This window comes from Gadus chalcogrammus, chromosome 9 (assembly GCF_026213295.1).
Source record: "Gadus chalcogrammus isolate NIFS_2021 chromosome 9, NIFS_Gcha_1.0, whole genome shotgun sequence".
Classification (NCBI taxonomy): Eukaryota; Metazoa; Chordata; class Actinopteri; order Gadiformes; family Gadidae; genus Gadus; species Gadus chalcogrammus.
In genome coordinates this window covers 25,692,239-25,705,883 of record NC_079420.1, presented here as the reverse complement: position 1 = coordinate 25,705,883, position 13,645 = coordinate 25,692,239, and the positions used below count along the sequence as shown (strand labels likewise).

General features: G+C 48.9%; 1 protein-coding gene across 1 annotated transcript in view; it reads right to left on the bottom strand.

The window, feature by feature from the left end:
• Positions 1-13,645, bottom strand: part of itpr2 (inositol 1,4,5-trisphosphate receptor, type 2) — an 81,291-nt gene that overhangs the window by 28,877 nt on the left and 38,769 nt on the right. The window contains exons 31-40 of the mRNA XM_056599035.1: positions 13,239-13,490; positions 12,435-12,560; positions 12,137-12,265; positions 10,429-10,549; positions 9,959-10,140; positions 9,666-9,808; positions 9,079-9,187; positions 3,065-3,182; positions 2,080-2,267; positions 1,186-1,369 (exon numbers count right to left, since the gene is read on the bottom strand). Coding sequence (XP_056455010.1) covers positions 1,186-1,369; positions 2,080-2,267; positions 3,065-3,182; positions 9,079-9,187; positions 9,666-9,808; positions 9,959-10,140; positions 10,429-10,549; positions 12,137-12,265; positions 12,435-12,560; positions 13,239-13,490 — 1,552 coding nt within the window. The remainder of the gene's footprint in view (positions 1-1,185; positions 1,370-2,079; positions 2,268-3,064; positions 3,183-9,078; positions 9,188-9,665; positions 9,809-9,958; positions 10,141-10,428; positions 10,550-12,136; positions 12,266-12,434; positions 12,561-13,238; positions 13,491-13,645) is intronic.

The window sequence follows — 13,645 nt, the reverse complement described above, 5'->3', positions numbered from 1 at the left end:
GAAGCGATATGAAGGAGATTGTCTCCCACAGTGTGCTACACCATGGAATGAAGCGGTGCTCGTATCCGAGCCTACCCAGCTAAAAAAATAAGAAGCTCACCTACCAGAGCTGTGCTAAAAACGGGTAAATGGTGGAGCTGCATTGGAAAGATGGAGACAGCTTAGAGCCTGGAAGGATTTCACCACAGATGCAACGTGAAAAAATAATACATAAATTGCAAACGTAGATTAGAAGATCAACGTACATTGTCAGAATAATTGCGTTTATCTCAAAGAAACCTGGGCTGCGCCTGCACCCGTGTGCAGTCAGTGTCCGTAACCTGGCTACCGGTCTGAGGTTTGAGTCTGCAGAACAGGGAGTGGGCAGCGACTACCCTCCAACACTTTCCAATATACTGAAGCTTGAATGCAGTTCACCTTTTAAACGTGCTGTGTTAATGTTACATGAAGTACCTTATCAGCTCCTGGATGTTTTAACTCACCAAGAAATCACAATGTAGTCCAAAAGTAATCTAGACATCTCTAAGGCTTACCTTTAAGGTGACCTTTTGGGCCTAACGAGACCTAAAAGGTCACCTTCATGTATCCCCATTGACCCCATCACCAAATGATCGACTCATTATATCAATAGGATGAAAAGAAGGAAATAGTACTACAAAACATTTTTTACTTAAAGTTAGGGTCGGGACTTTGGTGAACCATGCTAACCATTAACCTAGATTTACAGTCTCCATCTGAAAAGATCCAACCCCTCCTTTTAGACCTCCAAACTCAATCCCCCAGAACACATGACTAGCTCGCTATCTTCAGCAGCAGCTCTGCATTGTGGAAGGGTCCAGTCAGCTCAATGAGGAAATTTACAGAGATAGCCGGGTAGGTGGGTATACATGTAGGAAATCCATTCATTTGATTTGGGCCAAGTTAAATGATTCCATCGGCTTATTACAGGCTGTTGATAGCCTCAGGTACATGACGGTTAAAAAATAAGACTTCAGACTTTTTGATTTATTGATTTCTGTCTGGATTTAAACAGAATTTACAACTGGGAAGGGCTTCAGTCAGGCATTTACAGAGCTGATCTAGGGTCAGCCGTGTATAGAGCTGACCTAGGGTTAACCGTGTATAGAGCTGATCTAGGATCAGCCGTGTACAGAGCTGATCTGGGACCAGGTGTAGGGTAGGTACCTTTCTTCAGGTGGAGAGCAGTGGCGTCGCTTCCGTCATCGTCCCTCTTCCTGGTGCTCAGCTCAAACATGTTGACCGACACAGTGGCGCGGATCTCCTGCTGGGCCAGACGCATGCGGTCGTAGAACACCTTGAAGAACCGCTCAGACTTCTTCTGCTTGAACAGCTGGTGGTAGAAGGAATTCTGTGCCAACGAAGGAAAACTCAAATTACACTCAATTACCGTTGTTCGAAAACTACCATCAGACTTACAATTGAGATAATAGAAGTTGGGGTGTATGACTGCATACGTCTGTGTCATTATGTAAAGTGCATTGATTATTAATATTAGTGTGTATCTGCATGTGTATATGTGCGCGCATCTTTATGCGTGTGCATTTCGCTCCAATCAATGACCCTAATGACCTGTATCTGTGTGTTCCCGCCCCTTAATTACCTGTAACTGTGTGTTCCTGCCTCTTAATGACCTCTATCTGACCTGTATCTGTGTGTTCCCGCCCCTTTATGACCTCTATCTATCCTGTATCTGTGTGTTCCCGCCCCTTAATGACCTCTAACTGACCTGTATCTGTGTGTTCCCGCCCCTTAATGACCTCTAACTGACCTGTATCTGTGTGTTCCTGCCCCTAAATGACCTGTATCTGCGTGTTCCAGCTCCATAATGACCTGTATCTGACCTGTATCTGTGTGTTCCTGCCCCTTAGTGACCTGTATCTGTGTGTTCCTGCCCCTTAGTGACCTGTATCTGTGCGCTACTGCCCCTCAATGACCTGTATCTGTGTGCTACTGCCCCTTAATGACCTGTAGCCGTGTGCTGCTGCCCCTTAATGACCTGTATCTGTGTGCTACTGCCCCTTAATGACCTGTAGCCGTGTGCTGCTGCCCCTTAATGACCTGTATCTTTGTGTTCCCTCCCTTCAGCAGGGCGATGCCGAACTGAATGCTCTCCTCGAACACGCGGTCGTTCTTGGTGTTGACGATGAGGTCGATGACGAGCTCCGAGGCCCCCACGCTGTCGAGCAGGCACTGGATCTCCACCATGCTGCTCCCCGGCTTGTCAGAGTCTAGCACGGGGAACCCAACTTGACAGAAGGGTGGGGTTCATGATGTTTTAGTACGTTGGTCAAATCTTCTATGTGATGAGCAAAGGGGAGTGAACGACCACTTAACAAATGGAGGAACAAAATGTCTGTTTGTTTGTTTCACAACTTAAAATCACATTAATTTGCCATTATTAGTTAGATAATTTTACTTTATAGCATGCAACTATTTCAGATTGAGCACACAAACAAATATTCATATTTCAACAATTTGTACAGGTTTATTACAGAATATTATTAGACAAGTCTTCACCTGGACTTATATAAAAGTAAGTAATCATTGGTAGAAATGATTACATTTCAGCACATATGTTATTAGAACAGTCTTCAACTGGACATTGGAAAACTTAGTAATTACTATAAGTAATTATGATTAAGGGTGCTTAGCAGGATCCAGTCAGCTCTCAGGTACAAGGGGTTTGTTGTGATGTTCTGGTGCAGAATGTGGGGGAATGCGACGACCCTGTAAACACCAGGGCTCCAGGCTACACGCACCCCCTGTCTATCTCTTGTGGACAGAGGCTGGTTTTGGTGGAGCAGGGCTGGGAGCTTATGCCCGTTGCCCTGCCTTGTTTTTATCTCACAGGCTTGAGGTGTTTCTGTTCAGAAACAATGCAACTACATGATGTATCAGATGAAAGAGGATGTGCATTGCTTTGCCGTCGCTGTAGCTACTAGGGTGACGGAGGAACCATCAGCTCTCTGCTCTGTTGGCCCCTGGCAGCGAGGGGGCTCATGCTGCCCGCCTCACCTCCAGACGTTCCTGCTGCTCTCCTTACCTCCAGACGCCGGCTTCACAAAGCCCCCCGACGGGCTGGTTCCACTGCCGAACTCCGACAGGAGACACTTCTGGCTCCCAAAGTAGCGTGTCAGAAGACTCCTTCTCAACGCACTTCCCTGAGGAACAACACAACACTTGATGTTACTGTTGTGCTGTTGTAGCGTCTGCCTCTGAACCAGGCGGAAAGGATCAGACCTTTTCACTCAAAAGTAATCATGTATGTAACATAGTATCGGCAACATGTTACAATAAGGATACGGAATAATAAGCATTAGCTAACAGTCGATTATTGGGTCACTAATGGTGTAGTAATCATTTAGTAATGATGTCAATGTTTTTTTGTTAACTAAGATATTAATCTATTCAATATTTAATAGGGTTAACCCTATTCCTAAACCACTAACCCTGCATGCTATATAATAAATTGTAGTAATGCTGAGGGTAATTAATGTTAATCAAAGGTTAATTAATGGACCCTTATTCTAAGTGTTCTTAAGTGTTCTCAATGCTTCATTGAGATTTCTTCATTGGCTCAATATGACCACCTTCTATATAATCAGTCAATAATCCTTCTTTTGTCTTTATCCTGCGTTCCTATGGAAGCTAAAGCCAGACACAGTGGGCAGTAATACTGAATAATCAATACTGTACCCCAAAAGACTACTCATGCCTTCTTTGATCCTGTACTGCAGTCTTAAGCTAATGTATAACACACACACACACACACACACACACACACACACACACACACACACACACACACACACACACACACACACACACACACACACACACACACACACACACACACACACACACACACACACACTAGAGAACAGATGATAAGCTTTTGACTTGCGACGATGTAACAGTGACAACCTGAAGTACAAACTTCACCACTGATGTAAATGGAGGATCATTTGACCTGACAGCATTGTTCTCTCACGTAGGCAAACCTAGGCAGTTGTTTCCCTGTGTTAGTTCCCCCACTTTGTCATGTTTCTCTGGCAGCGTGTGCAGATGAACAGGACGACCTGATCCATAGAGCTGCCATTGTTATGATCAGCTAACGACAGCTAGAACAGCACTACTGGTTACGTGACCGCAAGAGAACAGAGTTCAACCAGGAGGACCACCGGGGGGTGGACCGCCTTCGTATCCATGGGAACTGCGAAAGACACCTGATGATCAGTCACCTGTTGGTGGGGCTGATAGACTGAGATATTGATGATGGATGTATTGATCATCATATAAATTAATGATGGTTCAATTGATCATCATATATATTTAAGTATTGATGATGGATGGAAGGGTCATCATATATGTATTGATGATCGTATATGTGATGATGGATGTATTGATTATTTGTAATGGCAGCAGATGAGGTCAGGCTTGATGGAGTAGATCTATTCAAGCGATCAAGCGAGTTCAGAGCATTAATGGAACCATGGTAGGAAACACACACACACGCACAGAGGGCAGAGCTTAACATAGAGGCTATTAACCACAACCCCTGTGGTGTGCTTGCGTTCCCGTGAGCGTGTGCCTGTGTGTTTTTGTCTGTGTCCTTGTGTGCGTGTGTGTGTGTGTGTGTGTGTGTGTGTGTGTGTGTGTGTGTGTGTGTGTGTGTGTGTGTGTGTGTGTGTGTGTGTGTGTGTGTGTGTGTGTGTGCGCGCACACACACACACTCCCACAGCCCCAGCCCCAGTGCACATGCACGCACGCAGGCACGTCTGGGGCTTCCCGGGACTGCTGACACTCATCAGCAGTCAGGGCTGACTCGTGTCTGCTTAGAACAACTGATCTCTTTCCTTCACCTGTTCTGCTCCAGACGCTTACTCCTCTCATCGCACTCACACAGGCACCACAACTAACTCATCACATTGCACATTAACAGGAGCCATCATCAACAGACTGTAGTGATGGAGGACGAGAGGAGCCAGTGACTCATCTGTCTACTTAGGTGTCAATCATTACAGTGTCACATGACCATTCAGGAGGTCATGCGACGCTAGAGGTCATGTGACGCTCAATTTGATGCGGCACTAGAGGTCAGGTGACGCCGGAGGTGTTGCAACGCTAGAGGTCATGTGTCACTCGAGGTCATGTGAAGTCAGAGACACGAGTTTGCTTTACAATGGAGTCTGGAGGGTGGAGGGTGTGGGAGAGACTGAAAACAAACACACAGCCGTTTTAAAATGTGCACAGGCACGCCACACTGCGGCTCTGTGTCCAAGTGGAGGGGTGCACCACAGACGCTGCTCACCCAGCTCCCCCCTCACAGACACCCCACCTCTCCCGCACCGCAACACTCTGCATTTTCCTCCATCAGCAAGAACAGTAAGCAACAGAGTGAGTGAGTGAGTGAGTGAGTGAGTGAGTGAGTGAGTTTTCAGGGGGGATAGAAGTAAAAACAGCAATATTGGACATTTTGCCCTCAACATGCCCTCAGCGAGGGGAGGAGCCTGAGTGGTTGCTAGGCAGGGGACAGAGACTTATTTACTAGTTCACAATGACTCTGGGAAGATGGTGCAGGCAGGGGGCTGGGTGTCACGAGACTGTCGGCACCGTCACCATGAACAAGATAAACAACCCAACATGAGTCACACTTCAGAATCCACAGTGCTCCCCATGCAGCGGGCAGGCTGGCCCGCCCCTCATCATGGGTCTCCTGCACATGCTCGTCTTTTCACTCCCAGCACAAGGAGGCGTGAAGCCTCTGGAGACACAAACCCCTCTTTCATGGCTGACCATGTGAGCCTCCAACCCGAGACCTTCTCAGGTCTCACCTTGTGTGTCTGCAGGCTGCCCAGAGACCACCTGGTCGCACACAAACATGCTCTGTCCGTCGCATCATGTATGTCTGTGTGTATTGTGTGCATTGTGGTTGGTTGGGGTGTGTGTATGTGTGTGTGTGTGTGTGTGTGTGTGTGTGTGTGTGTGTGTGTGTGTGTGTGTGTGTGTGTGTGTGTGTGTGTCCGTCCAGCCATGCATGCATTCTCTTTAGTAATGGGCTTCTGGTAACTCTGTTGAGGAAGGGGAGGGCCTGCCCATCCGTGCCCTTTGTGGGGACACTATCCCACTCTGGAACAATGGTGTGCGTGTGTGTTTGTGTGCGTTTGTATGACTTGTTTAGCAGTGTGGTCATCTCTAAATCTGGTTAGCCTCGGACAGAGGAGGCTAAACTGCCTGGGAAACCAGATAGGGGAAAAGAGGGATGAGGGAGAAGCAGATACCAAGAAAGAAAAGATAGAGCTAAGAGGAGAGGGAAACTACTCATACACACGTACGTGTGAGTGTGTGTGGGTTGGAACACGTGCATGTGTATGAGGGCCTTTGCAGTAGTTTCCCTCTTCTCCCCTCAGAACAACATCAGTCAGTGCTGACGGAAGACAACAACACAAGGTTAGACCTGCTCCAGACAACAGATGTCTCCCACACCGCAGCGAGGGCCCCCCCAACATAAGGGACAGCTCTTAGGGTGGAACCTCCTGCAGACGAGTGCAGCACCACGATGAACACCAGACACACAGGAGGGAGAGAGAGAGACACACAGGAGAGAGACACAGGAGGGAGAGAGAGAGACACAGGAGGGAGAGAGAGAGACACAGGAGAGAGACACAGGAGGAAGAGAGAGACACACAGGAGGAAGAGAGAGAGACACACAGGAGAGAGAGACACAGGAGGGAGAGAGAGAGACACACAGGAGAGAGAGACACAGGAGGAAGAGAGACACACAGAGGAGGGAGAGACACAGGAGGGAGAGAGAGAGACACACAGGAGAGAGACACAGAAGGGAGAGAGAGAGACACAGGAGAGAGACACAGGAGGAAGAGAGAGACACAGGAGGGAGAGACACAGGAGGAAGAGAGAGACACACAGGAGAGAGACACAGGAGGAAGAGAGAGACACACAGGAGGGAGAGACACAGGAGGAAGAGAGAGACACACAGGAGGGAGAGACACAGGAGGAAGAGAGAGAGAGACACACAGGGGGGAGAGCGAGAGACACACAGGGGGGAGAGACACAGGAGGGAGAGACACAGGAGAGAGACACAGGAGGAAGAGAGAGACACACAGGAGGGAGAGACACAGGAGGAAGAGAGAGACACACAGGAGGGAGAGACACAGGAGGAAGAGAGAGAGAGACACACACACAGGGGGGAGAGCGAGAGACACACAGGGGGGAGAGACACAGGAGGGAGAGACACAGGAGGGAGAGAGAGAGACACAGGAGGGAGAGAGAGAGACACAGTAGGAAGAGAGAGACACACAGAGGAGGGAGAGAGAGAGACACACAGGAGAGAGAGACACAGGAGGAAGAGAGAGAGAGTGTGAGCGAGAGAGAGTGCGAGAGAGCGAGAGAGCGAGAGAGCGAGCGAGAGAGATGGTGTGACAGAGTGAGACAGAGCACAAAGGGTGGCAAAAGAGGATGCCAGAAGTGAGAGAAACACGGAGGGAGGGAGGGAGGGAGGAAAACGTGACGGTCCATGTGACGCAGGCTCAGCCACTGCAGGCTGTTACATAAGCCCCCCCCCCCCCGTCTTCCTCTTCCTCATTGAGCAGGCAGACACCTCTCTCTTCAGTTGTTCACCCCCCAGCCCAAACTCCACCCCCCCCCCCCCAACTCACATGGCTACTCACATGGCTCCCCCTCACACCCCCACCCTCTCTCCCACCCTTTCAGCCTACCATTCTCTCCCTCTCCAACCCTCTCTGGTCCAGCCACTCCTTGTAGCCTAGAGAGCAACCTCTGCAGCAGAGTCTCTCCGTGTGGGCATGTTCGTGTGTATGTGCCGTGTGTGACGGTGGCTCTTTTGTCGGGATGTGATTTGAGGATTATGACTCTTATGACTCTCTGTAAAAGCATAAAGTTGATAAAGAAATATAACCATCCAGGAGGGAAGCAGCAGCACATGCATTTCAGTGTGCAGCATACCCCACCCCTCCTGCCCACAGGTGAGGTTTCTACACGTGCCCACCCTGAAACCTCCCTCCCCCACCCCCCTCCTCCCTCCCCTGGCTGGCTCCCCTTATTGATTTGCTGGTGCTATGCCTACTGGCTCTCTCTCCCTCCCTCCCTCTCCCTCTCTCGGTGGAGAGGGTGTCCTGAAGTGGCTTCTCTGCCCTTACGTAACAGACAAAGGCCTCCAGAATACTAATGAGGAGAGTCTCTGGACCAGCCAGACTGCGCATGTGTTTCAGCCGCAGCACAACACGGACGGACACTTTGAGAGCCTTGATAATCCAGACGGCGGCAGTACAAGATGTACAGACAGGCAGATTGTAATTATCAGACTGGTGGACGTGACAGCTTGAGAGGTTCCTGTGTGGGGGACTCAGGGCATGTGGGACATTGATAGGATACGGGCCTGACAGAACAGATCCAAGCCCTCCGCAAACTCCAGCTGAGCTGCATTGATATGAAGTGGGACCCATAAAATCTAACTGACATTACCAGAATTTGCAAATGGTTGAAATTTTTTTTGTTTATGGTCAGGTTTATCTATTACCGATACTAAATCATTATGTTCATAGTTTGCTCTGACCGTATTAGCTCTCACTCAAGGGTTAAAGTATCGCTGCCTATACACATGCAGCATAGACATGTGACAAATAGGGTTATGGCAACGTTAATTTATGCTGCTTTACTATTAATAAACCACTATTGTCTGAGTGTTTTGATGCAATATCAGCGGTACCGAACCACAGGTTTCTGGTTATCAACGAAAACAATCTGACATTTATACTATGAAGAGATGGGTCCCAAATACGGACATGAATGTCTGGTTGATTTTAGAAGTTGGCAGATTGATTGATCAACAATTGAATGAAACTGTTGCACGTGCATGACAGCAGAGCAATGTGACAGAGGCTGGGCGGGGCCTAGGGACGCAATGAGACCAATAGGGAAAGCTTTAAACAATACGATTTATCGATTCTTTCATCACCGCTATGACCCCTGGTCATAAACAATCACTCCAGTACAAATATCCTCTAGAGAAGTCCTCACCGCCTCGTGGAAGCTCTCCTTCTTGTCCAGCATCTCCCGGAGCGTCTGCAGGATCTTGATGCACAGCTTCTCCTCCTTGTCCATCAGCTTGTTGGTGTGCTTGATCAACCTGCAGGACGGACCACAGCACCGTGCTCACTAAACTAGCTCTCCCATGCACTGGGGAAAATAGTGTTTTTATTCTGATGACTTTATTGGAGAAGTGTGGATTCCGCTGCAGGATAAGAACAAATCCAGTTCCACTAAGTGCCCTGTTGAATTCACAGCCCTATGCAGCTTTCTCGGTTCTCATCTAGAGATGTAGTCGTGACTTTCTGCAATATTGAGCGGTCATACCGCAGAGGCAACACCACCTCGCGGCCTTCAGAGAGCAGACACTAGCTCAGAGAGGCCCTGACATAGGAGGGGCTAGCTGGTGTTGCAGCTATATGAAGATGTATATTAGCTGTGGTTTGAGTAACGGTTCCAGTAAAGGTTGTGGAGTGCCTGATATAGAAGCAGCTAGCGGGTCCTGCGGCTATGTGAGGATGTATATTAGCTGTGGTTTAGGTTATGGCTCCAGTAAAGGTGGTGGAGGGTCGGCTCACTTGGACATGAAGGCTCCGCTCTCACAGCGCAGTCGAGCAGCTTCTGGGAACAGCAGCTCGGGGCTGTGGAGCACGTCAACCAGGACCGAGAACTCGGCCTGCACCTTGGGGCTGAACTGCTCCTCCAGACAGGTCACCACATTCTGGGGGGCAGCAACACACACACACACAGTCAAACACCGTCACAATCAGCAGCAAATCAAACCTCCAAAACTAGCCATTAAGTCATCATACTTTTTATATATATATATATATATAGACACGCACACACACAAATGTAACTTTATGTCCACCTGCAGCTTCTCGATGATGATCTTGTAGTCGGGGCCTCCAAAGGTCTCCTTGCGGGGCCGTGTGCGGGCACTGATCCTCCAGTCCTTGGCGGCCCTCTGCACCATGTTGCTGTGGACCTTGAGGGACAGGGTGTTCACCTGGCTGTCCAGGTCCACCGGGATGGCGATGGCCCGGGCCTTGGCTGGGGGCGAGGACCATAGCTTCCAGTCACTGTATGCTACTGTACACTAGGGCTAATCCAGGTGCTTAAAGAGCTGCGTCTGGTAGGGGTCAGGTAGGGGTCAGGAGGACAGCCCTATGAACAGGCTAGGCTGAGGACATTGGGAGAACACTGACCCCAGTAGTCTGTCCCAGTCACATCCAGTAGGTTACAACCCTCAACATCAACTATCTTTTATTTAATTATGAAATGACCGGGATATATATTTGTGCAGAAATGTTCGACGAAGAGAAAGCACAGCAAACACACCGACATCCGCTAGAGTCTTGATGCAGCTCTCGATGTTGGCCTTCTGAGCAGAGTTGATCCAGGTACAGTTGTAGATCCTGAAGGCAGACTGGAGCAGCTGGATGAACACCGGCTGGTTGGTCTGTGGCAGAGAGAAAGAAAAAGGAAGAAAGAAAGACACTTTGAGCACTGCTTCCGTCTCTGACTACCAGCCCAAACCAAACCAACAGCCTAACAGGGGTGACCCTTGTGTGGTTCATGGGTTCAAAACTGACTGTGGGCCCCATCTTGCATCCGGCGCAAGTGACTTAGTCACTGGCGTATGTGTCGTTGCTAGTTTACAACTGGCGCAGAGCGTTCTTTTCCCACCACCGCCACTCGCCGGTAAATTAGGGATTGATCATGCGCCCCAAGGGGCGGTTCGGTGGAAGGAGGAGGCATGTTCTGGCGCAAACGGTATTTTGCCGTTTCTGAATACCATTGCGCTACTGACCAGGAAATACCTGGTTTAAAGTCAGTGGCGCGTTGTTCAGATGCTATTTTAAGGGCGCATGCATACATGCGCATGCGATGCATACGGATTGCTTGTGCACCTCGCGCATACACTTTGCTTCTCCCATCTACCTAGCCGCACATTCTTGGTAAATTATTTGGGAAAGAACAGCTGATGCAGCGGTAATAAGTTGTACTTTTAAATCAATGCATCTGCAAACACCGTACAGCAAACACATATTTTCTTGACAGAGACATCGTGTAGGCCTACATGCCCATAACTTTTAGGATTGATGAGTATTTGATCGTGAAAAACATTGTTTTACCGCGAGTGAGTGTAAAGAATGAATGAATGCGCGCGTGTGTGCTCTGTTTAAACACACGCAAACTAAACACGTAACGCATAATACAATCAATGGCAATGTCTATTACCGCGGGGACACATGCATATTAGGATAGCATACAATACTGATAAGGAACAATGTTTATAATGTATTGCGCATATCATCAAATAGAACCACAGTTACCGCATATCACATGTTATATCATATACGTTTTCTTTGCCGAAATTTATTTGAGGACTCAGTATTTCTGAAGTTGTGGAAGAAAACCCCTTATTCCCTGTGTGAATTAGGCCATATTATTTGGCAGTAAACTGAGCCATTTGCAGTTTGAAATTCATGTGCATTTGTCTCATCGGAGACTGCAGACGCGCTGTCAGAATATCAACTCGTCCGATTCAAATGCGCTCATGGCTCTTAAAGGGGATGGGAGCTGGCACTCTCATTGGTTTGTTGGACGTTAAGCCCAAACCACACCTACGGTTAACTAGGCTGCTTCAGACCAACCCTTTTGACACTTGCACCACGACGCAAGTGTCATTTATTCGCCTGTAAAATAGCGATAGCGCTGTAGAACCACCCACAAAGCTACTTGCGCTTTGCGCTTCCCACTTGCGTTTCAGACCGTTAAAATAGGGCCCTGTGTGTGTGTGTGTGTGTGTGTGTGTGTGTGTGTGTGTGTGTGTGTGTGTGTGTGTGTGTGTGTGTGTGTGTGTGTGTGTGTGTGTGTGTGTGTGTGTGTGTGGGTCCTAAACCAACAGTCTTACTGGGGGGGACTGGTGTGGTTTATGGGTTCTAAACCAACAGTCATACTGGGGGGGACTGGTGTGGTTGATGGGTTCTAAACCAACAGTCTTACTGGGATGGCTGGTGTATGGTTAATGGGTTCTCCGTACCTGCAGGTTAGAGTTGTTGACGGAGAACTGGGAGCCAAAGAACCCTTTGACGATTGCCATGACCGACTCTGTGACATACTTCTCCAGGGCTAAGTCGGCATGGCTGCGTTCAGTGGTGCTGTTGCACACCTGTAGAATAACAATGGAAAGCTCCGGTCAACTGAACTTTAAGAAGAATCCTCCTTTAAAATGACAACGTACTAACTAGCTTACTAAATATGATTTTAACCAAGTACGAGTTGGGGAATACAAAGAAGGGCGACCTGAAGAGGTAAACATAATTTTATTGATGACTTACACTGGCCATGTCCACCAGGAAGTTGTCGAAGAGCTTCCAGATGTGGTTCGATGTGTAGATCTCCTTCATCTCCACCTCCGTGTCCACATAGCAGTGGTTCACAAAGTTCACATAGGCTGTCTTGACCTGGGGAACAGACAGAGAGGATCACACACACATCACCACCAAGCAGTCATATAGCTGTGCCCAGGTTTGTCCCCGATGTCTTCAGAGGACCGCACCTGTGAGCCTCCATGAGCCAGAGCACTCGGCCAACCCTGCCTGCTAATGACCTGTGACCAGTGACCTGTGACTGTATTCACTCATTCTCTAGTCCAACACTAGATGACGTGTCTTTCTACATAATATTACTCAATAGTGGAGCCCTGCCAGCTCTTGTTTCATGCCATCAAAGTGGTAGACAAGACAGGGAGATTCAAACACACAGATCAGTTCTCTAGCTGGAGGGGTGTGGTGGCCGATTGACCCGTCGCCCTTCTAAGTAAATTCCCTCTCGTAATACAAAGCCAAGGATGTTTTTCTTTCTTCAGTTAGGATCGCCATTTCTTCTTGATAATGTATTTTTCCAAGGTTTGTGGTCGACGATTATGTCATTCAAAAGTGATTAGGTATTAAATATGAAGGACTTTGGGCCCATGACTATCGTCCTGAACCTCAATGCACCAAACACCAGAGCTGCTGCAGCATGGTGGCTGGCAGTGAGGTCCGCCCTGGATGCTGCTCCACAGCCAGCCCCCCTGACCCCTCCAGACGCTGTGTGTAGACCAGCGGGTCAACCTCCCGGTAACCCCTGGCCCACCTTACCTCCGGGATGCAGTGCACGTCGTTGACCACCTTGACGATGTCGTCCAGCGGCAGCAGGGAGTTGCACTTGAGCTCCGTGTAGACGTTCTTGCCCTCGGTGCAGGCGGCCAGCAGCTCCACCAGTGTGTTGTGGTAGGCCAGCGCCCCGCCCTCGTCCGAGCGCTCCCGCTCGCACCCCATCATCTGCAGCAGCAGTGGGAAGGAGGAGCGGTCGTTGTAGAAGACCAGCACGTCCTCCCCGCCGTTCACCAGCTGGGATCAGGGAGGGAAGAGAGGCAGGTTACTGGGGCTGGAGGTACCATTAAAGATAGGATTTGTATTTCTCAGAAAGGGCCTTTTCATCTGGTGAGCTAGCTAAAAGTTAAGACCGATCCCAGCCCAATTCAGACCAATCATGGCCTTTCCCT